Source organism: Bombina bombina, chromosome 3 (genome assembly GCF_027579735.1).
Source record: "Bombina bombina isolate aBomBom1 chromosome 3, aBomBom1.pri, whole genome shotgun sequence".
In the NCBI taxonomy this organism is placed as follows: Eukaryota; Metazoa; Chordata; class Amphibia; order Anura; family Bombinatoridae; genus Bombina; species Bombina bombina.
Window position 1 is genome coordinate 1,104,405,295 of NC_069501.1, and position 27,804 is coordinate 1,104,433,098.

At 36.9% G+C, this 27,804-nt stretch overlaps 1 protein-coding gene across 1 annotated transcript in view; it reads right to left on the minus strand.

Moving 5' to 3' along the window:
• The window catches only part of KL (klotho), a 141,953-nt gene that overhangs the window by 17,345 nt on the left and 96,804 nt on the right, over positions 1-27,804 (minus strand). The window contains exons 2-3 of the mRNA XM_053708456.1: positions 24,644-25,154; positions 10,736-11,004 (exon numbers count right to left, since the gene is read on the minus strand). Of these exons, the coding sequence (XP_053564431.1) occupies positions 10,736-11,004; positions 24,644-25,154 (780 nt within the window). The remainder of the gene's footprint in view (positions 1-10,735; positions 11,005-24,643; positions 25,155-27,804) is intronic.

Sequence of the window (27,804 nt, forward strand, 5' to 3'; positions counted from 1 at the left end):
GAATTTTTACTGAAGAATAATAACCAAACCTATTAACCCCTAAAACCCAAACAACGCCAAAATGAACTAAACCTTTTAACCCCTAAACCGTAGTTCCCAGACATTTCCGACACAAACTAAACCTATTAATCCCTAATCCGCAGTTCACAAACATCGTCAACGTGAACTAAACCTATTAACCCCTAAACCACAGTTCCTAAACATTGCCAACACTAACTAAACCTATTAACTCCTAAACCTCAGTTCCACGACATCGTCAACACTAACTAAACCTATTAACCCCTAAACCGCAGTTCCCAAACATCGCCGACACTAACTAAACCTATTAACCCCTAAACCATCATACACCCACATCGCCATCACTAACTAAACCTATTAACCCCTAAACCGTCATACACCCACATCGCCGACACTAACTAAACCTATTAACCCCTAAATCTCAAGCCCCCACATCACAACATCCTAAATTAAACTATATGAATCCCTAAACCTAACACCCCCTAACTTTAACATAATTAAATTAGACCTAAATTAAAGTTACATTTATTAACTAACTACCTATTTAAAAATAAATACAAACTTACCTGTGAAATAAAAATAAAACCTAAGATAGCTACAATATAACTATTTACTAACTACCTAGTTAAAATACATACAAAGGCTAAGGGATATATAAACACTAAGAGACTAGGAGTGTTATAGTGGCTCCTATAAGTAAGGTATTGGAGCTGTACTCCTTAGTGTTTAGTCTCTTACTTATAGGAGCCACTATAACACTCCTAGTCTCTTAGTGTTTATATATCCCTTAGCCTTTGTTGGCGCTGTACTCATTATTAATTTCGCTATTTGTCTTCTCTGAGGGTTGGTTAGGCCCTCTTTATGTGTACAGCTTAGGGATTACCTTAGCGCTTGGTTACAACACCCTATCTCCGTAAAATAAATAAAAACTCCTTAAAGAAATCAAAGCCTTTGGTAGATTCTCAAATTTCTCGATCAACAAACAAGAATCATAGATACTGAACATATCCCTCCCATTGGACACCTTTTAATCTATTGCAGCCATTTGCCCCCTAAACCTACAAAAAAAATCCCTTAAATACCTGGGCATTCAGCTCTTATCCAACATCTCACAACTTTTTGATGAAAACTACCTGACACTCTCCCGTAAGATACAAAAAGACTTGCATGTTTGGGCAGCCAAACCAATCACATGGTGGGGACGCACACAGTGTGTAAAAATTACTACCTTGCCCAGGATCTTGTACCTGTTTCAAACACTCCGTATCCCCATACCTAAATGGTTTATCTCACAACTACAAAAACACATTAACTTATTTGTATGGGGAAAAATTAGACCCAGGATCTGTAAAAATAATATGTATAGGGCACACGGAAATGGAGGGCTGGGTTTGCATTGCATCGCAGCTTATCTAGATGCGATAACCCTACAAAGTATAATGGACTGGCATAGATCCAAAGACTCCAAGGCATGGGTGGCAATAGACTCACATATACTTAAGGTTTCGGACCTGGGAGCACTGTGTTGGATCACTAAGGACCTTAGAGCTCCACAGATTTGGAGATTCACTGTTGCATCTTTGAGTCATGGGATTCAATAATATTGCAGAGAAAACATGTGTCTAGCACCCGATCCCCGCTCTTCCCAGTCCCCATGAACGCAGAACTGATGGGGGGTTTGGATAGTGGTCAGCGGAGATTGACGGTGTGGGGTTATACTACTCCGTTAAAAGAATTTACAAGGGAAATTAAAGATTAGAGAGGACTTAAAGACAGTAGCCAGAGATAGATACTCTAGCTGGCTGAAATATTCACAACTAGCTCACTTTGTTCACACATCCCCATACAGGCAGGATTTCTTGAGAGAACTTACACCATTTGAAAGCTTTTGTGACAAACAGGGGAACACGAGACATTCACTATAATTAGCTAGGTTAGATAATACAGGCTGAACACACATCGCAACTTCCCTCTTACGCACTTAAATGGCAGGAAGATCTGGAGATTGACCTGTCAAGGGAGGAGTGGAACAAAATATTCTTACATACTAAACGGGCATCAACATCCCCCAATCATTAGAATTAAACTTCAAAGTGCTGATGCGTTGGTATCTCACCCCCTCTAGGTTAAAATCTTTTTATCCTGAGGTGAACGAGAGGTGCTGGCGGGGGTGCGATAAGAGAGGAAACTACCTACATATGTGGTGGAACTGTGCCAAAATTCTACCCTTATGGTTAGCAATAGAGAGATATTTTTACTGCATCTGGGACTAACAGGTGCCAAGGCCTTAATAGCCTTGCACTGGAAAACCCAATACTCCCCGACTATAACTAATTGGGTAGACAAAATGGTAGGCTTACTTACCCTAGAGGAGTATGGCTATATCAAAAGGAGGTAAGATTCCTTTGGGAGGACTGCCGCGACCACCAAGAGACAGAACCTACACACGACAATTCAATAACAGCGGACTGAAAGCATATAAACATAAGCCAATCTGTCCTTTCCTACTCCAGCTCCGCCCTTGGGAGTCACCTCCTTTATGTATGAGCCACTATGACTGTTTACTCCTTTTGTGCGGGTGTGGAGAGTACCATGAGTATGGTTGTCAGGGCAAAATATAAGTATATATGCATGGTTTCACTGGTAACCTGAACTAACTTGTCAATTATAAATGCCACTAAAGTAGCATACAGACGTACCACCTAGATAGTGGAGGAGAATATATAGACACAAAGAAATAAAGAATTAGGGAAACAGAGTCTCACTATTCCAAGCAGGGAAACATATAATATGCCAAGATGGGGCTTTGAGAAACTTGACAATGGTAAACAGTATCTTTTGCACTTTTTCAGTAAGAGTACTGACGAGCAAACTTTTCAGTGATTCCTTTACAAGGGTTAAATCTAAAACTGCTGACATTTTTTTATTTTTATTTTATTTTTATTTTATTTTTTCTTTAACTTTGGAGTTACATCATAGTTACTGTTACTGGTTTAATAAGAAATTTAAACTTTTCAATACTGTGTAAAGATTTGGTTAACAATGCATCATCAGCAATATGTAACTGCAAATGTATGCTATCATAAACTTGTATTGTATTACCTGATTGACAATAAAAGATGACTTATAAATAAAAAAAATTTAAAAAAAAAATTCAAACTTACCTGTAAAATAAAATAAAACCTAAGCTTACACTAAAACCTAACATTACAATAATAAAAAATCTAACATTACAAAAAAAATTAAAACTACAATTACAAAAAATAATAAACACTACAATTACAAAAAATAAAAAAAATACCATTACAAAAAATAAAAAACGAAATTATCCAAAATAATAATAAATTATTGCTATTCTAATACCCCTTTTTAAAAAAAAAAAAAAAAAAAAAACACTCCAAAATAAAAAACCCTAATCTATAATAAACTACCAAGGGCCCTTAAAAGGGCCTTTTGTAGTGCATTGCCCTAAAGTTAACAGCTCTTTTGCAAAAAAATTGAAACAAACACCCCCTAACATTATAACCCCCCCCAAACCCACAAAATAAAAAAAAACCTAACTAAAAGATAAATAATCTACCCATTGCCCTGAAAAGGACATTTGTATGGGCATTACCCTTAAAAGGGCATTCAGCTCTTTTTCGGCCCATTAAAAGCCCTAATCTAAAAAAAACACCCCAAAAAAACAAAACAAAAAAACCTAACACTAACTCCAAAATCGGTACTCACAGTTGCTGAAGTCCGGCGAAAGATCTTCATCCAGGCGGCTCCATCTTCATCCATTGCAGTACCGGCATCTTCTTCAGCCCGGTGGAGGCCGGATTGATCGATGCCTGGAGGCGGAGGTCCAAGCGGAGGTCCATCGGTCCAACGTGGAGGTCCTCTTCATGTGATTGTCCTCTGTACACTGAGGATTTAATGCAAGGTACCGCTTTTAAACTAGGGTATTGTTGCATTCCTATTGGCTGAAAAAATAAAATCTGCCAATAGGATTTAAGCAGCTCTCATTCCTATTGGCTGATTCAAAAGAGCTGAATGCCCTGCCCATACAAATGCCCTTTTCGGGGCAATGGGTAGATTAGGTTTATTTTTATTTTGTGGGTTTGGGGGCTGGGGTTTTTTTTGTTAGCGGTGGTTTGTTTTTATTTTTTGCGAAAGAGCTGTTAACTTTAGGACAATGCCCTACAAAAGGTCCTTTTAAGGGCCTACAAAAGACCCTTTTAAAGTGAAGGTCAATTTTGATGAATTAGTGCCCGGTTTTTAATAATCCTATTAAAAACAAGGGCACTTTAATTCATCAAAAGTGACATTTCACTCGTTTCCTTCAAAAACTTACCTTTTAATCCTGACAGCCACTGCAACGCTTCCTCCGCCTGTCGCAAGCACTCTTCGCGGATACAAAATGATGAATCCTGCTTCCTCCAATCACGGCGTTGCCTCAGGCCATTATTCCCCCGGGGGGAAAGCCGTGTTTGGAGGAAGCCAATCTCTTGTTATTTTGCTATCTAAATCTCTGGACTAACACGGCTACTCCAATCAACATGACTATATATATATGTGTGTATATATATATATATATATGTATATATATATATATATATATATACACACAGTATATATATATAATTCCTGGCCTGATGATCGATCTAAAGCTCTTCTCTAACAAGATTATCTAACAAGTCTGCAAAATCCCTTAGAAAGTCTAATTTCAACACATACATTACAATATAATGCTCAAAAGAAGCCCCCAATGATTTTGTGTGATTTATCTCCATGCTGGAGAGTTTTTGAACATCAAGGCTCTACTAAAGTGAATGGGCTTTATTACAGTTTATCAGAATTTTCATATGGCTTTATGTAGGGTTTTCAAATTTATTCCCATTATAATCCATTTGAAAAACCTGTAAAAACGCATTTATCAAAAGGTTATCAAAACTGTGTGTACCAATTGCACCCCCATACCAGGGGGTGGCAAACTTTTATGTGTACTGTGCCAAAGTAATACTATAATGTGACCATGTGTACCAACCTTGTGCTTTGTATAAAGTTGGAAAATAAAGAAAAATAATATATAATAATAATAATAATAATAATAATTATAATAAAAATAATAAAGACTCCTGGCTCTGCAACCATTGTTACCCACATGTCCACGATAGATCAGACCCTTTTCCCAATCAACTTTCTTTCACCCTATAGACATATCAGCCTTAGGGTCTGATTTTCTGGAATGGAGAGAAATCATCAGCTTATTCTACTGAGCATTATATTGAAAAGGAATTGTCTCTCCTTAGCATTTTATTGAACTTCTCTTAATGATATACACAGTTTTCAAGGCAAGAATTGCCTTTAAAACAATCTCTGAGGGGCACCATAACACTCACAAAACATCTTATCTCTGAGGGGCCTAATAATACTTTTGAGGCATCTTATAGAATCTTGCCAGACCAGAGAGCTCTAGAGAATCTGGCCCTTAGTGCTCTCTGGTCTAGCGAGACTCTATAAGATGCCTCATAAATATTATGAGGCCCCCCAGGGATTGTTTTAAAGGCAATTTTTACTATTAGGAATGTTGTATCTCATTAAGGGAATTTCATTAATGTGCTTTATGTTAAATAGACTTTACAGTAATGTTCCAGTAGACCCAGCAGATTCTACCATTGTTGTATGTATTTGTCATGACATCATTAATATACAAGTATGAAAAGTACAAAGTTTTATTAATATTTTTACTAAATAAGGTTGTAAACAACAGAGTGAGAGTTTTTTTTCTAAATAAGTATAAGAAGGAAGGGATTAGTAGGAAAGTGGGATAGATCGGTGGAAGTTGAGGAAATATGTAGAGAGGGGAGAAGGGAGAGACAGAGTTAGAGTGCCCACACCAAAACAAAATTCAGGGCACCTCTCTCATCTCCAAGGAACTGGTTGTTGTTGGTGATTGAAAAAAGACATCACTGTGACATTGCCTGATTGGAAACTCAGATAAGTCTCTCTTCAACAGAGGCCAGCTTTGAAGAAGTCTGAAGAACACATGGAGTTCCAGAACATATATAGGTACCCTCACTACATGAGGAGAGCAAACTCCCAGCACTCCTGAGACCCCCATACTGCACCACAACCTGAAAGACTTGTGTTTGATAAGACCACAGTCTAATTCAGGCAAAAAATGTCCTGATGAATAATCCACCAAAAAAACAGGAATAGTTTTGCTCAGAAATCCAGAAGAATTTTCTAAGAAAGCTGAGAATAAATCCCTGCATTCCATATGAAGCAAGCAAAGCTGAAAAACTAATTAAACCAAACAAATGGAATAGCATCTCATGATGCAATCATCAGACTCAATACCTCCATGCAAAGAACTATGGGTGGAAAAGGAACTGAAGATTAGAACAAGCTGAAAGTATCTAACTTCTCCTGTTGTCTGACACAAATAATAGAGACTGAGTCTATAATGACACCTAGGAATATAATCCTGGTATGGGGAGAAAGATAACTCATTAGAGAATTGATTCTCTGATCATACTCTTGAAGAAACAACAAAAGTCTGTAAATATAATCTACTGCTAAATGGATCTTATATCAAGATATCATTCAGGATCCAGGTAAAGAACCACCAATACCCTGAGCTTATATTACAGACAAGAGTTTTCCCAGAAAATTTTTAAAAAAAGCCTGGAAGCAGTAGTCAAACCAAAAGGAAGCTCAACAAATCGAAAGAGCTCGTCTAAGAATGCAAAACTAAGAAACTAATAATAATCCCTGTGATAGTAAACTAAAGAAAAGCAGTCATCAAGTCTATTATAGACATAAAACTGCCCTTGTAGAACAAGAGGCAAAACTAATTCAAATTGACTCCATCTTAAAAGCAGGAACTCTGAGAAACTGATTAAAGTCTCAAAATCCAGAACTGGCCTCTAAATCCCCTAATTCCTGGGAACAATGAAGAGGTTGGAATAAAACTCCTGGCCTTGTTCCAACCTTGGAACGGGGACTATACACATTTCAGATCTAAGACTGACTAACTGGGGGGACTTGAATTTAAACCAAATCCATCACTGGGAAACTCAATTCAGAACCAACGAATCTTAACAGATTGAAACCAAACCCCCTGAAAAAGGCAGAAAACTACCTCCTGCCAGAAATTCTGGTTTGGAAGCCATACCTTCATACCAACTACTTAGAGAAGGCAGGTTTCTTAGACTGATTAGGCTTGTTCTAATATGAAAAACAGAAAGAGTCCTGTTTATAAGTAGAAGAGGATGATTTTAGGTTCATAGATTGAGGAAAGGAATGAAAATGATTAGAAGTCCTAATCTCACCCTTAGACTTCTAGTCCTGAGAGAGAGAAGCTCTTTAACCTCCAGTCACAGTAGAAAAAATAGCAGCCAGACCAGGTCCATACAAAAGTATTGAAGTACTGAAAAAGAAGGGACAAAAACCTAGACTAAGAAATCATCTTTTATAAGAAATCGTCAAGCTTAGCTGGATTAAAACGCTCAACCTTCTGGTTGCTAGGTGGCTAGGCTAACCACTGGACCAAAATGGACTACTGCTTTCTCCTGGTCAGGAATGGCAATGTCATAATTTTTGCAATATACTTAATAATGTCAACAACAGCATCACAAATGAAAGCATTAGCTGACCAAATCTCTATACCAGCAGATTCATCAGAAAACCTCAGATAGGCTATCATGCCAAAGAGTAGAGGGTGCAGCAACACAAGCAATACTAACTGCTGAAAATTTATCATATGAATAGATTTTAACTCCCTATCCATAGGGACTTAAAAAAGAAGTACTTTAGGATCTGTGTATGTAGAGTATAACGATGATTCAATTGGAGGACTCTAAGGACCTGTCCACACAACACCTGTGGCAGGCCTGTAACTAACTCCCACTTGGTGGAATTTTGCCACTACCCAATATTGCATAAGCTTCCCTCTGTCACCTTCCTCCTGAGAAGGCAAAGATAAGAATGGTTTACCAGTGAGGTCAGAGGGGTTTTTAATGGCTCTTACAGTTTTGGGAATCTTTCCCTCCTCCTAGTGGCCAGGAGTATAACTCCCAGGAGTAATGGCTCATGGACTCTCCCCACCTTTTTAAAAGAAATCAATGTTGTTTAGACCTCGGGGGCCAAATTATGAAGCTCTGCATGGAGCTTGATGCCCCTTGAAACAGAAGAAGTCTAAAGACCGCTGCTCTATAACTTGTCCGCCTGCTCTGAGACGGCGGACAGAAGTCAACCAGATCGAATATGATCAGGTTGTTTGACACCCCGTGCTAGTGAAAGATTGGCCGCGAATCTGCAGGGGGCGGTATTGCACAAACAGTTCTGGTGAACTGCTTGTGCAATGATAAATGCCGACAGCATCCCCTGCTAGTGGCCAATCTGTAGGGTGCGGCATTGCACCAGCAGTTCACAAGAACTGCTGGTGCAATGATAAATGCAGACAGCGTATGCTGTCAGCATTTATTGATGTGCAGTGGAAATGATAAGCTACATCGTATCATGTCCGCTCGCACTTTGATAAATATGCCCATATCTCCACAAGCAAACTTATATTTTATAACATAGATTTTTATATACAGTGTTTAGTTGTGCATTATAAAACACCTTTTAATTTATTTTCATTATTTATTTTGCCCCTTTTCATGTAATTTAACTCTGGAAAATAGTTTTTCAGTTTCTCGGAGCTGAAAATGCACCCTGCAATCTTCTCAAGGGTAACCCTGCTATATATATTTCCCTAACTAGCTTCAGCAGATAAAAGCTAAAAAAAAATGCACTTTCTTCTTACATAATGACTGTAACCAGATTGGCTTCTCCAGATAAGGTGGGTGGAGTTTTGCTATTGAAAAATAATTGCAGCAAACAAGTTAGTTATATGTTTTAAAAATGTTTAGGCTTTGTTGATTTGCTATTCTTTAGGAAGACAACAGAAAATACTTGAAATTACAATGGGCTAGATTATAAGTGAGGCGCAAACGGTTTTGCGCTAGCGTCATCTTGTTTTTGCGAGTCATTTTCATTGTGCTGATATTACAAGTGGAGTGAAATCACGAATGTGCTAGTGCAATTTACACTTCAATCCTTACCGTGATCTCAGAGTGGTGGTTAACTGTTTTCCAAAACAAAAAAGTTGCACAAAATACTTAAAAAAAAATACATTGCAAAGTACACTTAGGGGCCTATTTATGAAAGGTCTTGCAGACCTGCATCCGACAGTGCGGATCAGGTAAGACCTCGCTGAATGCGGTGCAACGCCGCCCCCTGCAGACTCAGGGAGGTGTAAATCAACCCGCTCGTACTCGATCGGGTTGATTTCCGGCGATTCCTGTCCGCCTGCTCAGAGTAGGCGGACAGGGTTATGGAGCAGCGGTAGACTCGCCAGAAACACGGGCCCACAAGCTCTGTTCGGAGCTTGGTAAATGGGCCCCTTACACTCATATTAACACTGTCTAATAAAATTGTTTAAAAAAAGTATTGCACCAAAAAGTTGGAAAGGCTCAAAGAAAAAAAAAAGGCAGGCAAATGACTTTAACATTGAAACACATATATACATTGCTAAAGATGTATTTTTTGTATATCTATGTGTACATATATATATATATATATATATATATATATATATATATATATATATATATATATATATTAATGTATTTATATGTGTATATATGTATTTACAGTCATATATATATATATATAATATATATATATATATATAAAACATTAATATATTTGTACACACATACAGACATATATATATATATATTAATGTATTTATATGTGTATATATGTATTTACAGTCATATATATATATATATATATATATATATATATATATAAAACATTAATATATTTGTACACACATATAGACATATATATATATATTAATGTATTTATATGTGTATATATGTATTTACAGTCATATATATATATATATATATATATAAAACATTAATATATTTGTACACACATATAGACATATATATTAATGTATTTATATGTGTATATATGTATTTACAGTCATATATATATATATATATATATATAAAACATTAATATATTTGTACACACATATAGACATATATATATATATATTAATGTATTTATATGTGTATATATGTATTTACAGTCATATATATATATATATATATATATATATATATAAAACATTAATATATTTGTACACACATATAGACATATATATATAAGTGCATTAGAGCCCTTTGCAAATAATTAGATGAAAACATGATAAAAGATATTTATGCAATATTCATATTTAATAAAGATTTTAACTATGTATTTACTGTAAATATTTCACATTTGCTAATGCAAATATGCTATGTTGTTTGCACGATGAGTGTTTTTTTTTCACTTTTTTTCTCTCCATTGATTTCTATGGGGTACTACATGCACACGCACGCAGAAAATTAAGTTAGTTATATTGTGCTATTTGGGTTAACGTTAGCGCAAAATACGTTTTTTTTTAAACTTGTAATACGAACGCAACCTGAATAGCGCAAAAAGCTTAACAATAGTGGAGGTTTTGTGATCGCGGGGAGAAAAAATACAGCGCCACTTGTAATCTAGCCCAATGTGTTTACAGTCCCTTTAAATACAATGATAGAAATTGCTACTAACTGCATGTTCTACAATAAAATGAGTCACTTGGCCTCATAATTATGTTTCTGCAATTTTGCTTAATTCTCACCTGTACTGAGAATGCAGAGATTCCCCAAGCAAAGTTACAAGGAAATGTTCCTTGCAGTGGTTGATTTTCCGGCAGTGGTGGAAATCCATTCTTTTTTATAAGTTGTTGATAAAAGAATGCTGAAGATTTAGGCATCCTTTTTCTGTTCGGGTTCATAAAATTAACATAAAACAAACCTCGTCTTATGCGGTATTCTCGAAGCCACTCAAAGCCATCTACAAGGGACCAGGCAGTGTATCCAATAACATTAACATGATCTTTTTTAATTGCTGAAAAAAATAATTAAAAATATAAAATAAATAACATTCAAATAACTTTAAAAAAATAATTTTAATCTACGTATAAATGGGCCTACATTTATATTTGCTTAAATTAAGGTCAGGCTCTTATACAGTGTTTGATAAATAACAAGTTCCCAATAGATCTGGGGTTCATGTCCAAAGCACAAATAAATTTGCAGTTTAAGGACGCATGTTAAATAACCAGTTATTACAAGTAGCTGGTTAATGCTACAGTGAGCTTGCGGTAGCACTGCGCTCAAATTCATAAACCAGAGATTAATCAGATCTCTGGTTAATGAAAAAAGTGTCCCACAATTCCCCCCACAATAAAGTGTACAGTTCATTTTGTAAAATATATATTTATATATATTTTTTAAATAACTACATTAAATCTAAATTGCGAACCCTGATGCGCATTACGCATATTTTATATTCCTTTGTTCTTCACATAGAAAATAATGTACTTTTTATTATGAAATATATATTTATATATATATATGATGCTGTTTATGTAATATACATATCTATACCTATATATCTATAGGAATAGATATAAAGGTATAGGTATATATATATATATATATATATTCAAGAAAATGAACATGAAGTGGGAAGCAATTGCTAGAAATGGAGCTCAAACAGAACCAAATATATATATAACACCAATGTTATAATTTTCCACATAAGGATTAGGTTCAACATATGGTGCAGACCCTTTGACAATCTATATCAAGTAATATATAGGAAAGACATAGAAATAAACAATAATAATTTCCTGAAAAGACAGGCACTCTTTTCAAAAAAATGCTCCAAATTACAAATAAAAAATAGCACTTTATTGACTTGTACCCAAACAACGTATCACAGTGTATCTCCCTATGAGGAAGATATGCAAATATGGTATTGTCAGTTATACTATAGGCTTGACATTTGATTGCTATACTAGATTTACCTAAAATATAGCAAAAAATGCAATGAAGACTGACCGGTCAGTGTATACCCCAGTGCCTAAAAGGTACGTTAATATTAAATTTGCGAACTATGTTAGAATAACCACTCCCAACTGCACACAATTCTTGACCATTCATGTAAAGATTGATCCTGTGCATAATAAAAAATGGGATCTAGGTTATCTATAAAGTACTTCTATGTAACAACAGGTTAATAGCGAGCAAGAAAGCATTCAAAGCACAAGATAATATTATATGTATAAGCCATGCAGTTCGCTAAGCATTCCATATATTAGCTGAATGTAAGAGAAAGTGATGATATACACAGCTACACCCTGCTGCTCACAGAACCCCTATAAATTAAAGAGGTATAGCCTGGGCAGGTATAAATATATGGGATCTAAGCTGTGCAATCAAGACGTTCTTTCCCAATATTTTATTATTCAGCAGAATGATTTAAAGCAGAAACAATATATACGCAAGAAGTTATTGGGTTAATTCAACAAAGTAAGCTGTTAGTATATGGTAAGTTCATCAAGTCTATTAAGTGCAATGCAGTGTTATTCCTCCAAACAAGGAAAGTACACTTATATGGCAAGTAGAAGTTCTCTTGATAACAATACCGCCTACAGGCGTGTATATTTAGCCTATAGGGCGCCTCCAGATATTCAAATACAGTCGTAGGTATCAGCACTTGACAGAAACCGCCATTAGGCGTTGTGTGTGCAGTCTGCAGTGCGTCTCTATATGTATTGAACAGCCGTCAGCATCGACACTTAAAACTTTGACACATACCATTCATGCTTGAAATGTTCGTGTACAGCGTATCTCAAGAAGTGCAAGGCAGAGACAGTATACTGCACCTCCAATACTGCTGTTGCTATGTGCTCTTGTTGATCCGCAAGTAGTTATATCCCAAACCAGGCTGGAAAACTAGCTCGCTGCATACTCCTGTGTAACCATAGACGGCACTTAGGGTCACCTGTGGGGTCAGCTGATGCCGACGCGCGTTTCACCCCCTCGTCTTAGGTGAGGTGGGGATTCATCAGGGCGGATGTTGTGAAGTTCCAAGTCTTGCTTTTTATAGCATACTAAATAACACACCCCTACTGTCAGGTGAAAAATAATTGCAAATCCTCTGTGTCTATTACATACAGCTACAAATAACATGGTGCATATCTAATCATAAAAAAAATATATACATAAAAAAATACAAAATAGAACAATTGCTGTATTAAATTAGTTATAGTGGGTTAAATCCCACTTAGCATAGATCAAATGTTTCAAGCCTATGTATAAAAGGCAAACTTCTATAAGTATCTAAGTATGCCTGTCATATACATTAAGACATTTATGTTAGAAGATATATACATCTGGATTAGGGGAAGTTAATGTATAATATATACTTAGAAGTAGTATAGTACACTGTATTAGAGAAAGCAAGCCATGTCAAGCTTGTCATTTAATCCATTAGGAAATTGTGTATCGAGTGTGGATATCCATCTACACTCTTTTCTAAGAAGAGTTTTGTCGTTGTCACCTCCTCTACCGTTAGTTATACCTCTGTCTATGCCTATTACCTTTAGAGAGTCAGGAATACAGGCATGACATTTCTCAAAGTGTTTGGCCACATTACTTTTAGGGTTTTTGTTTTTAATGTCATCTCGGTGTTCGGTGATGCGATCTTTGATCGCCCTTTTGGTTTTGCTCACGTAAAAAATGGGACATGAGCAAGACAATAGGTACACAACTCCTTCAGTGTTACAAAATGTTTCAGTGTGTATAGTTTTCCTGTATGTGAGCAAAATTCTTTGGTTTTAACCATATATTTGCATATGACACATTTGCCACATGGATGGTTACCCCTTGATGTAAATTTAGAAAGCCAGTTTTTTTCTTTATGATGAGAGACAAACTGGCTTCTTACCAGCTTGTCTCTCAAACTTATGGAGGAGTCACACATAGCTCTTATATCCCTGCTTAAAATCTTGAGGTCAGAATGCATAACAGGTTCAACGACCTTATGATGCTCGGCAAATCAATAAGTAGCTGTGAAGATCCCCTACCATTTGAGTCAATAACTACATTGGATGATATAACTGCCTCCTCGCTTCCCCAGAGTAAGGTCTTGAAGATGGAGAAGGAATTGATTGAGGAGCTAGAAGGAGCAGGCGGCACTCAACAACATGCGGCAACTGAGGGAAGTCAGCAGACACTGTGCAGATTACTATGGAGTAACTCCAACTTATTTCACCCTTCACGGCAGTCGGGGGGGATGCGGCTGGCCTCTTGACGGTAGTGGAGGTTTGGTGCCCCTTAATGGTATGGCAAAGATTTATTTGCAACAACCCAGATCGGCCTCCAGATACTTAGCTGCCCCACGAATTTGGAATTCCGACATTGGGAAGCTTACTATTATGGCTATCCAGCTGCACCTGTTTCCTGATCTCCTATCTATAAATGGGGATGGCCGGAGCTGAGGTGGATGAACTTGCCCCAGCAAATGAGAGCAGATGATAGCTCAGGACAAAGCAGGTTGGACACTCATTTGAAGTTCCTTCCATTTAGGAGGATTGGTGTGGGCTGAATAATGTACAGTTACTTGGCAGCCTCTATGTGTGATAGTGGAGTCTAGCATTATTATCACAACAGAGACTTGAGGACTCTTATATTTATCCTACTTGGCGGGTTATAGGTTTGAGGGACATCGTATAGGAAAGCCGTTGGTATTTACCTTTATTGCATGACTAGCTATTGTTTTTGAGTTAGATGTGAGAGCCATCTGAATTAATTGTTAAGTGTTGCCACAGGCAGAGCTATAACTACATTTTAGCTGTGAATCCTTTTCTGATATAATTGCATTTTAGTGTGTTTATTTTTTTCTTAGCTATGGGAGCTAACAGTTCCACTAAGTGGAAATAACAGCTTTCTTTCTGAAAGTTCAGTTGATCACATCATTACTATTTTTTTTTCTTGTGTATTTTCTCCACTCATGCATAAATTAGTTGTTAAAGATCTCCTTCTTTTTGTGTCAGATTACCAGTGTACTTTATAGTCCAAATTGGCTTATATATAAATATATCTATTGAATCTAGATTTTCTGTTCATGGAACCTCATATAAAGGTAGCCCCTCCTCTACATTCATTAGTCTACACATAATTTTTATACAAGATTGTTTTTTTTTTTATCAGATACTAGCTTCATTTAAAAGTACTAAGGTCCAAAAGTGACGACTACATTCTGAAGCTTTCTTCTATATCGCGCCAAAAGTTTAGCTAGGTCAAAGAGTGACCCTCTGTGTTTTAAGAGGAATCTATACTTGAGAAAAAAATGAGGTTTCATTAATATATTGTCAATTCTTATAGCTGACAAATCTTTTTTTTTTATGTTGATATTCTACTAAATGTATTTCTTCGGCAGGTTGACATCCATTTATTACTTTATTAAATGTATGTAACAACTCATTTTTGTTTGTGGAGATATAGTTTCTATAATTTACATGTATACAGTTTTATAACAGCATGCTGAATTGCAGCTCTTATTATTTGACCTATTACCTTGTTAGTTATTATATTGTCTTGCAATTAACATTCATTTAACTATGTACTTAACTCTTTTGATATGATTTTCACTTATATGCCTGTTATCATTGTGAAAGGACATATATTCTTATGATGTAATTTATAAAAACCTTAATAAAAGACATTGAAAAAGAGCATACATACAGCCAAGAAATGCCACTCAAAAATGTTGGGGTAGATTTAGCAAGCAACGGATGCTGCTTTCTACGCCTGAAGTTTCTAGGTCACCAGAAATGTAAGTTAAGACCTCCGCTCATTAACTTGTCCGCCACCTTTTAGCTGGTGGACTTCAATAATCCCGATCCAAACGATTGGGATGATTGACACCCTTTGCTAGCGGTCGATTGGCCCAGAATGTGAAGGGGGCGGCATTGCACAAGCATTTCACAAGAAATGCTTGTGCAATGATAAATGCAGACAGCTTATGCTGTCGGCATTTAGCTATGTCAGGGAGACATTTCATAAATCTACCCCTGAATATGAATAGCAGCTAGGAAAGAATTTCCTATGCAGGGAAAGGCTAGTTTTTGTGGTACAAATAAAATACAAACATATAAGATAAAATGGTTATAGCATAGTTTTCAATTGATTTTGAAAAAAGTTGAATTGGGAGCATTTCTTTTAAAGAAATAATGTGTTATAGTCTACAAAATAAATTAGAAATAACAAACGATCTGTTATTAAAGCATTTTAATTTCATTTCATGTTTTGCAGTATCAACACAATAAAATAAAACTTTTTTTTTTACTCTACAATAAATAAAGAATTATTAAAAATAATTAATTAAATAATGATAATATACACACAGTTGTCAGAGCTTTGTCTCTCTCTGTCTCTCTCTGTCATCTCCTATCAATTCTTCCGTTTTATTCATTTGTCTCCTGCCCAAGTCAATTTTCTACTGGAAAAAAAACGCCAAACATGTTTCCTTCCCATATTCAATATCCAATCAAATTATCTGCTGTATAGAGGTGTCTTCCTCCCGGCATGTTCCCTCTGTGTTTATAACACACACACACACACACACACATATATATATATATAGTCCAGTTGGTAGAAAAGACAATTTGAGAATGGAGAAAATGCTACAGTACAATATCTTTTTAACAATGTTGTTACAGTGGGGATGCATGTAGTTGCCAGATGGGAGAGATCCTGGTGACTACTAAACAGGATCCACAGAGTCTTTAAAAAAGGGTTGATTGTCAGATGGGAGATCCTGGTGACTTCTGAACAAGGAGCTGCAGAGTCTTCAACAAGGGTTAATTGCCAGATGGGAGATCCAGGCTACTCCTGAGTTCGATCTGCAGAGTCTTCATCAAGGGTTAAATGCCAGATAGGAGATACAGTCGACTCCAGAACAGGATCTGCAGAGTCCTCAACCAGCATTGATTGCCAGATGGGAGATCCTAGGTGACTCCTGAACCAGGATCTGCAAAGTTTTCAACAAGGGTTGATTGCCAGATGGACCTATAGAATCTTTAATAAGAGTTGATTTGCAGATGGGATATAAAGGTCATTCCTTAAAAGGATCTGTAGAGTCTTCAACAATGGTTGATTGCCAGATGGGAGATCCAGGCGACTCCTTAATAGGATCTGCAGAGTATTCAACAAGGGTTGATTGCCAGATGGCAGATCTAGGCAACTCCTGAACAGGATCTGCAGGGTCTTCAAAAAGGGTGGATTACGAGTCCTCCCAATAGTTTGCATGTTCAGAATAATCTTCCATCTGCACCTCTTGAGATATTGTGTCTATGGAAAATTAAAAATATGATATATTATTTTTTGAGGTTACTGCATATTTATGCTTATGAGACGCATATATATCACAGCAAGTATTTTTCACTTATTATATGTCAATATGTGAAACTTATGGATACACTATCAATTTGTCTTATTTTTTAATTTGGTACTGTAACCCGTTGATGCAATGCTGTCATAGTGAAATGTGTGTACTTAGACAAATATTAACAATACAAATTACTGATGACCTGTTTAATTTTTTTAATCTAAACAGATGGTGTTGACAAGAAGTGTCATCAGTATTCATTTTAATGTTTGAACTAGCATTGCTTTTGTATCTGGGAGGACCAAACAACATGGAAAATAAATTAATACCTGGCAGGGAAGAGCACAGATTAATGAACAAACTCAAACTCAAATAAAAACACAGACGAAGACTGTAGCTGTTTTATAAGCTTCATGACTGTGATATTACAGAACTGAAGGGAAAACTGTAGAATTAAAGCAAAATAGAAGAATTTAAATAAACATTTGAAAAACAAACAATTTTTGGGTAACAATGCAACCACAATGTAAATATCAAACCACATCTTACCTTTCTCACCATATGCACGTGTTTGTGATGTGCGCGTGGGCTTATCAAGAAGCTTGTCTGGTGTGGAGAAACATTGGGAGCTTCCCCTGGTATCAAGTAGTAGACTGGCCAGGAGTTATCTGATCGTTGTTGAAGCTGAACTAGTAGTTTGCAAAGCCCCCCAGAAGTGCCAAAGTTGCAGAACTGTACACCAGGACTTGGGCTGAAGTGGAAGGATCCAAACTTTGTGGTAGCACAATTTTAGCAAGTTGAAGGGACATAAATGTAAAAGTAAACTTTCATGGTTCAAATAGAGAATGCAATTTTAAGAGACTTTTCAATTTACTTTTGTTATCAAATTTACTTTGATTTCTCCATATCCTTTGTTTAAAACCATACCTAGGTAGGCTCAGGAGCCACAATGCACTGCTGAGAGTTAGCTGGTGATTTGTGGCTACAAGCATATGCCTCTTGTCATTGACTCTTTAGATATGTTCAGGTCCCATTAGTGCACTGACTTTAACAGTGCTTTTTTACCCATTTGAAGGGTTTAAACACATAGTTACAGTCATGGCCAAACATATTCGCACCCCAGCATTTCTGTCATATAATGCACCACTTCGCCCAAACAATTGTTGCAATTGCAAGAGTTTAGCCATTTTCATGTTTATTTCTTTTGTTTGCATTGGTATGACACAAAAAAGTGGAGGAAAAAAAGCCAAATTTGACACATTCCACGCAAAACTCCAAAAATGGACTGGAACCCTAAATTTAATATTTGGTGGCACAAAAAATAACTGAAATCAATTGCTTCCTCTACTGGAATTTTGGACCACTCTACTTTTGCTAACTGCTCCAGGTCTCTCAGATTGGAACGGTTCCTTTTCCCAACTGCTGTTTTGAGATCTCTCCACAGGTGCTCTATGGAATTGAGATCTGGACTAATTGCTGGGCAGTTTAGTACTCTCCAGTGCTTTGTGTTAAACCATTTCTGGGTGCTTTTTGACGTGTGCTTTGGGTCATTGTCCTGCTTTAAGACTATGACCTCTGAAGGAGACCCACCTTTCTGACACAGGGCCCTACATTGCACCACAGAATTCTTTGGTAGTCTTCAGATTTCATAAGGATACTGCACACAGTTAAGACATCCAGTGCCTGAAGCAGCAAAGCAACCCCAAAACATCAGTGAATCTCCACCATGTTTGACTGTAGAGACTGTATTCTTTTCATTTAAAGCTTTATATCTTTTTCTGAAAACTGTAGAATGATGGGCTTTACCAAAAAGCTGTAATTTTGGCTAACTCCAATATGGCTTTTTTTATGTTTCTGTGTCAGTAGTGGGGTCCTCCTGGGTCTCCTACCATAGCGCCTCTTTGCATATAGATGGCGACGTATAGTGCGTATAGTTGACCCTGTGTCTGAAGGTCAGCTTGAATTTGCCTGGAAGTTGATCGAGGTTCTTTATCCACCATTCGAACAATCCACCTTTGCCATCTTTGATCAAATTTTCTCTTTCGTCCATGTCCAGGGAGATTAGCTACAGTGTGCACATGCTCAGTGTGGCACACAGTGACACACAACAGAAAGGTTGAGTCAATTTTTTACCATTTTAATTGGTTGCCGGTGGGATTTCTATATTGTCTATATATTATTCTATATTGTCAGCACCTGTTAATTAATACAGGTGAGTTCAATTAAAAATTAAAGGAGCTTTACAAACTTAGAATGCAATTTTTTTTTTACAATTTTGAGAAGGTGCCAATCATTTTGTCCAGTCCATTTTCTGAGTTTTGCGTGGAATGTGTCAGATTTGGCTTTTTTTTTTCTCCACTGTTTTGTGTCATGCCAATACAAACAAAAGAAATAAACATGAGAAAGTCTAAACATTTGTAATTGCAACAATTTTCTGGGCAAAGTGGTGCATTATCTGACAGAAATGCTGGGGTGCCAATATTTTTGGCCATGACTGTATATGAAAAGAAATCAGCTCGACAACACAAATATAATGCAAAGATAGTGCGCTAAAGATGCCTAAGCCAACAGTAACATTTTTCGTTTTTTTGTCCAATGGAGTTATATAACTAAAGCAGTGGGATTCTGTGTTTTTGGTACACACACCAGTCTAATGTACACAGCTGCTGCTTAAAGAAGAGGATGATTTGGCTTCCTCAGTGAGGTTTAAAAGGACCCAGATGTCATTTTAAAGTATTGCAGCAGTTTGATTTAACCATGTGACCTGAAAGTCCTCCTTAGGAGCTACATAGTGTTGTGCTATAAAATGCTATAAAATTGTAGTTTTGTCTGCCTGTCTGAAATTGACCGTATGAGAGATTTTTCATCCATTTAGGGCAGTGGCAACTAGTTACATTGAAGTAATTGTCAGTTTAAGTTTATTTTCTAAACATAGATATAGACGTTTTATAGATCTAGACCATAAAATTCAGGGGGGCAAATATCAGTGGTGCAGGGCATTCTGGGGGTGGTGGAGGCGGAGCTTATCTTCTTTGACCTATTCATACCTTTTATTTCTTTAAATTCCTTTTCTGCCAACCTTACCTCTTTACTTGCTCTTGTAAATTCAGGCCAAGAGGAAACCTTTAAACTTTAGCACCATCCAGCAGCCCCCTTTAAAGGGACAGCAAAGTCAAAAATAAAGGTAAAGACTCAGACAGAGCAATTTACTTATATTATGTAGTTTGCTTTATTCCTTTGGTCTCATTTGTTTAAGGGTACAACTAGGTTAGCTTATGGTAGCTTAGGAGCATGTATGTGTCTTTAGCATTCAATGGGCCTGGCTACAGTGTTTGCAACAGTGTGCTGCCAGGTGGCTAAAGACACGTGCACGCTCCTTAGGTCACCTATAAATACTCTTTAACAAAGGACACCAAGGAAACTAAGCTAAATTGATAATATAATTCAATTGGAAAGTTATGTAAAATACCATGCTCTATCCAATCCACATAAACTTTCATTTTGATCTTTAGTTCCCTTTAAACACCACTGTTTGTTACTTGTTTTCAATTATTCTTAAATGGATGGCCATGTACTAAAACAATAACAATTATATTACTATACATATTGGCGCAGCTTCTTGGTAGTATAGTAACGATTTCTTGTGTTTTCTTCCCCTATGTGTGCAATTATGCACAATATTATCATTATTAAAGGGACACTAAGCCCAGATTTTTTTTCTTTAATGATTCAGATAGAGAATTCCATTTTAAGCAACTTTCTAATTTACTCCAATTATCAAATTTCTTCATTCTCTTGCTATCTTTATTTGAAAAGCAGTAACGTAAAGCTTAGGATCTGGACCATTTTAAGTTCAGCCCCCTGGATAGTGCTTACTGATTGGTGGCTAAATGAAAGCTCTATCGAGGGGGCTGAACCTAAAATGGTCCAGATCCTAAGCTTTACGTTCCTGCTTTTCAAATAAAGATAGCAAGAGAATGAAGAAAAATTGATAATAGGAATAAATTAGAAAGTTGCTTAAAATTGCAAGTTGTACAGTATCTGAATCATGAAAAAAAAAAATGGGTTCAGTATCCCCTTTCAGTAATAACAACGGCTCTGAGCCGTCGCATAGTTTCCCACTCAGGTGCTAACAACAGCTCAGAGCCGTCGCTAGCACTCTCCCACCTTGAGGGAGATCTGGGGGCTCCCACCCACTCCTACCCCGGCGATCGGGCCTGTATAGTGACAGGCATCGCGTTATGTGCGGTGACGTCACGCACAATGATGTGATGACGTCACCGGGCAACTTTACTTAAAATTGACAATGTTAAGTATAGGAATAGGGGGCATGCTGCTTAGACGCCTGTATCTCAGGCATCTAAGCAGCTACAGAACCACTGTTGGAAAGGTAATAATCTAGCCTTTCTAACAGTGTAAGCAGCTTAGCACCCAGGTGGGAAAGTGCTTAGCACTCAAAGGTTAATCAATGGTAGTGAATTTAAAGAAACTTTCTAAAACAAAAATGAAATGCTCTAATTTGTTAGAGCTGTAATATTTGAATTAGTATCCCTTTCTAAGGGGTCCATTTATCAAGCTGAGCTAGCAATTTAGAGGCTTCTTTATTAATTTTGTTTTCTTTTCCTAACATTTAGTTTTGAAAATGTGTTTTCTTACAAGCATACTTTATATGCTTGTAAGTATGTGCTGCTGGACTGCAGAACCTTGCTAATCTTACTATCAAAATACACTCTTTAAAGGCATTTTTAATGGAATGCAGTGCTTGAATGCTGATATATACTTTAACCCCTTAACGTCAAGCGTCGTACAGGGTACGTCTTACACAACTGGTCTTAAAAGACCAGTGACGTACCCTGTATGACCTAGGTGTTTAAAGCGGCTGGAAGCGATCCTGATTGCTTCCAGACGCTTTCAAGGTATTGCTGTGATGCCTCGATATTGAGGCATCATGGCAATACCTTTTCTGTCACACTGATGCAGAGAGGGCCACTCTGTGGCCCTCTCTGCATCGGCCAGCAATGGTGCCGATCGTTGGTGGGTGGGAGCAGCTGCAGGGAGGAGGGTGGGCGGCCCATCGCTGGGAATCTTCTGCCGGATTAGTCCCCAGTGGTGTGGGAGCGTGCACAGGGGCAGGGCTGCATTGCGCGCGCCCGCAATCTAAACCGTCTGGTTGTGTTGGGAGCGGGTGGTGATGTGTGGTGGGAGCGGGTGGTGAAGTGGTGGGAGCGGGTGATGGGGGTTAAATTTTTATTTATAAAAGGGATCTGGGAGAGGGGGCATGGGTATTGAGGGGGGGCAGCTACACTACAGAGAAATAAAAAAAAAATATAAAAAAATTCACAAAAGTTTGAAAAGTGGGTACTGGCAGACAGCTGCCAGTACCCAAAATGGCACCAAATAGTGAGAGGGGGAAGATTAGAGAGCTGTGTGTGTGTGTGGGGGGGGGGGGGGGGGGGCTCAGGGAGATTGGGTGCTATGGGGGATCCTACACAGCAGCATATGTAAATATGCTATAAAAAATAAAAAAAATAAAAGATAGCTTTTATTTTAGTACTGGCAGACTTTCTGTCAGTACTTAAGATGGCGGGGACAATTGTGGGGTGGGGGAGGGAAGAGAGTTGTTTGGGAGGGATCAGGGGGTGGGATGTGTCAGGTGGGAGGCTGATCTCTACACTAAAGCTAAAATTAACCCTGCAAGCTACCTAATTAACCCCTTCACTGCTAGCCATAATACACATGTGATGCGCAGCGACATTTAGTGGCCTTGTAATTACCAAAAAGCAACTCCAAAGCCATATATGTCTGCTATTTCTGAACAAAGGGGATCCCAGAGAAGCATTTACAGCCATGTGTGCCATAATTGCACAAGCTGTTTGTAAATAATTTCAGTGAGAAACCTAAAGTTTGTGAAAAAGTGAACAATTTTTTTTATTTGATCGCATTTGGCAGTGAAATGGTGGCATGAAATATACCAAAATGGTCCTAGATCAATACTTGGGGTTGTCTACTACACTACACTAAAGATAAAATTAACCCTAGAAGCTCACTACATGCTCCCTAATTAACCCCTTCACTGCTGGCCATAATACACGTGTGGTGCGCAGTGATATTTAGCGGCCTTCTAATTACCAAAAAGCAACGCCAAAGCCATATATGTCTGCTATTTCTGAACAAAGGGGATCCCAGAGAAGCATTTACAACCATATATGCCATAATTGCACAAGTTGTTTGTAAATAATTTTAGTGACAAACCTAAAGTTTGTGAAAAAGTGAACAATTTTTTTTATTTGATCGTATTTGGCAGTGAAATGGTGGCATGAAATATACCAAAATAGATCAATACTTTGGGATGTCTTCTAAAAAAAAATATATACACGTCAAGGGATATTCAAGGATTCCTGAAAGATATCAGTGTTCTAATGTAACTAGCGCTAATTTTGAAAAAAAGTGGTTTGGAAATACTAAAGTGCTACTTGTATTTATTGACCTATAACTTGCAAAAAAAACAAAGAACATGTAAACATTGGGGATTTCTAAACTCAGGACAAAATTTAGAAACTATTTAGCATGGGTGTTTTTAGGTGGTTGTAGATGTGTGATTTTGGTGGTCAAAGGTAGAAAAATTGTGTTTTGTTCCATTTTTTACTCATATTTTATCATTTTTTTTATAGTAAATTATAAGATATAATGAAAATAATGATATCTTTAGAAAGTCAATTTAATGGCGAGAAAAACATTATATAATATGTGTGGGTACAGTAAATGAGTAAGAAGAAAATTACAGCTAAACACAAACACAGCAGAAATGTAAAAATAGCCCTGGTCCTTAAGGGAAAGAAATTGAAAAATGGCCTTGTCGTTAAGAGGTTAAAGGGATACTGAATCCAAATTTTTTTCTTTCGTGACTCAGATAAAGCATGCAATTTTAAGCAACTTTCTAATTTACTCCTATTATCACTTTTTCTTTGTTCTCTTGCTATCTTTATTTGAAAAAGAAGGAATTTAAGTTAAGGAGCCAGACAATTTTTGGTTCAAAACACTGGACAGCACTTGTTTATTGGTGGGTAAATTTATCCACCAATCAGCAAGAACAACCCAGGTTGTTCACCAAAAATGGTCCGGCATCTAAACTTTCTTGCTTTTCAAATAAAGATACCAAGAGAATGAAGAACAATTGATAATAGGAATACATTAGAAAGTTGCTTAAAATTGCTTGCTCTGTCTGAATCACTAAAGAAAAAAATTGAGTTCAGTGTCCCTTTAATGTCCGTTTAACATAAAATACACTTTGAACTTTTCACTATACCTTTTAAAGTTTCCATGACAAACTTCTTTAGGTAAAACATATATTTTGCATCCTCCATCTCTGTATTGCCGGAGACAAACCAGCTGTTCTCAACTATAAATATCTTTGGTTTATTATATTCCATGTTTATCCAATAAAGGATTTTCCGAAGGTCAAGAGATTCATTTTGTCGAAATTTCATATCTGGGTCCAACATTTGAAAACTAAGGTTGGGTCCAAAAGAGAGAGCAAAAAAGTCAGCTGTCCCTTTAATATATCTTTTTTCTTGTTCTGTAAAATCAGGTAAAATAAAGGAAAGATTGCTCTTCATAGACTGAGGGTAATCCCCATCTATAAAAATTGGTTTTGCAAACCAGCCCAATACGAAATCCAAAGACTTGTGACATTGTTGTATATCACGATCTGTCATGGTAACGGGTTCTATCCAGTGTGAAGCAAGAGCTATGGAAACTTGTCCTCCCTGCGCTGAGCGAAACTGGTCATTATAGAGATGCCAAACTGCAGCGTGTGCCTGTTAAAAAAATTGATAAGAGAGAATTATTATTAAACATTTTTTAAATTGTGTTTATATAAAGAAAAGAAAATGGTTTTGTGTTTACTTTATGGGGTACATTTATCATAGTGTGAGTGGACATGATACGATGTAGCGAATCATGTCCGCTGCTCATTGATATCGGCGTTTATCATTGCACAAGCAGTTCTTGTGAAATGCTAGTGCAATGCCGCACCCTGCAGATTCACGGCAAATTGGCCACTAGCAGGGGGTGTCAATCAGGCGGACAAGGCGGACAATCAGGCGGACAAGCTTTTTTTCCCCCACTAAATTCCTTTTTAAGAAAGTATTTGAAAAGATTTTCCACCTTGATTTAAATATACAACTTAGAAATCTTCCAGTTAAGTTATGTTTTCTAGGTAGTCTGTGAGTGTGTGTGTGTAAATATATATATATATATATATATATATATATATATATATATATTATATTATATATCAGACGTGCAATGTATTATTCGTTAAACTAATGCCAAAAACAACCATGGTCTGCAGAAATCTTTCTGTGCCAAATTTATAAGGATAAAAAAGCAACACAGACACACACATATATATATATATACATATATATATATATATATATATATATATATATATATCAGTCACGATATGGTTGACTATCTTGATGTGAGAGTCTACAAGTCTAGTACAAAATTGGGAACTACGCTCTACAGCCCAATCTGATCAGGAACATCCCGAAAGCGCAATATCAGCGCGTGATACGGAACAACACAGATGAAACGAGATGTTCAAGTCAATTGGAAGAAATGACACAGCGGTTCAGAGATAGAGGGTACGATCGCAAAGTTCTAACAGAGATGCTAATACTTGCTAATACTCATGAGTCAAGCGTGATACCTGAGCATCTGCAGACACAACAAATGACATTTGTGACCACTTATACACCTGACAAAAATTTGATTGTCAAAACCTTGAAAAATGAGTGGAAACTTCTAGAGGCTGACCATACTTTGCCTTTCAAAAATGGAATGCACCACGGATTGGTTATAGAAGGGGTCACAGCCTGCGATATCTCTTGATGAGGACTGACCTAATTGATAAAACACAGAACATTTGGCTTGGAAGAAAAGCGGGATGTTATAGATGTCTCAGATGTGTTACCTGTAATGCAATGATCATTGGCACACAGTTCCAGCATCCTGAGCGTAGGAAGAAATACAGAATCAAGCATGCCGTGACTTGCACTACCACACACATTATATATCTGCTGAATTGTCCTTGTGGCAAGTATTACATCGGGAAGACTACCGATGACGCCAGAACGAGGATGGCCAATCACAGGTATAGCATTAGATCTGCTATTAACAATGGAAAATCAGACCAACCTGTGGCCCGCCACTTTCTGGAATCTGGACATTCTGTCACGGACATGAGATTTAGGATCATTGACCATGTCCCGAGATTAAGAAGGGGAGGCGATAGGGCAACTATCCTGTTGAAAAAAGAGGCAAGATGGATCTATGAACTTGGAACCACACAACCAAGAGGTCTTAACGTCCACACTGGTTGGCAATGCTACCTTTAATTTATGAGAGAATCCATCGAAGCTGATTTGTAATGAGAGTCCATGATTTAGCTGTTGGGAGATATCCCAACATATTCTATTTTTGGTACAGTTTTTTGGTACTATTTTTTTGGTAATTTTGATACATTTTTTGGTAATTTTTTTTGTGGTAATTTTTGATATATTTTTTAATTATTTTTTTGGAACTTTTTATTTTAATTTTATTTTTGTTTTTGTTATTTTTGATTCCTTATTGCCTTTTTGAATGAGTAATTCTGTATTTATTTCTGTTAATTTTTGTTTACTTATTTCACCTATTACATATGACATGTTCATATTTACCCCAATACGATTAGGTCTTCCCTTTTCAGCTATTTTTGTTCCTGTAGACTATACTGAAGTAATTATATTAGTGTTTTTAATTTTGTTTTTAACACATTCCACGTTCTTTGGGTCCACTGTCAACTTGGTTGAGCATTAGACAGATGCAGTATCTGTCAGTGATATCCGGGTATTTTAGGATACATATGTTTGCTAAATATGATTGGAATATCTACCTTCTTAATGAAATATTTAACCTAAAAATTGTTTTTCACCCTGATGTCGGAGACTTGTGCTCTATTGTATTGGTTAGATAACAGGGGGTTCGGTTAGAGCTTTCTGTGGACATTCTTTTGAGAAACGTTTTTTGTTTTTGTTTTTGTTTTATTATTATACATTAGGCCATCCATTTTGTCTTTAGGACATAGCAACTCTTTCTTGAATTGGTGAGTTTAATATAGTATGTTCTGTGAAACAGTGTGATAAAGATGGATTATATTGCCATGCACGGTGTATTGTTTTTTTGTTTTTTTGTATTTGGAGGTTTACGTTGTCTCCGATTCTCGGTGGGGTCCCTGTCTTTTAGAGCACTTGATATTTTTGTAGGCATTACATCCTTGTGGGCATGATGTACCATTTCGGTTTGTATACTGTTGTTCTTCCAGATGGGGAATGTGACCTGACAAATCTACTGGGTAGGTGACTCTGTAATTTGTTTTTTATACTGAAGCGCATTTTAACACTTATGCTCTGTTTTTAACAC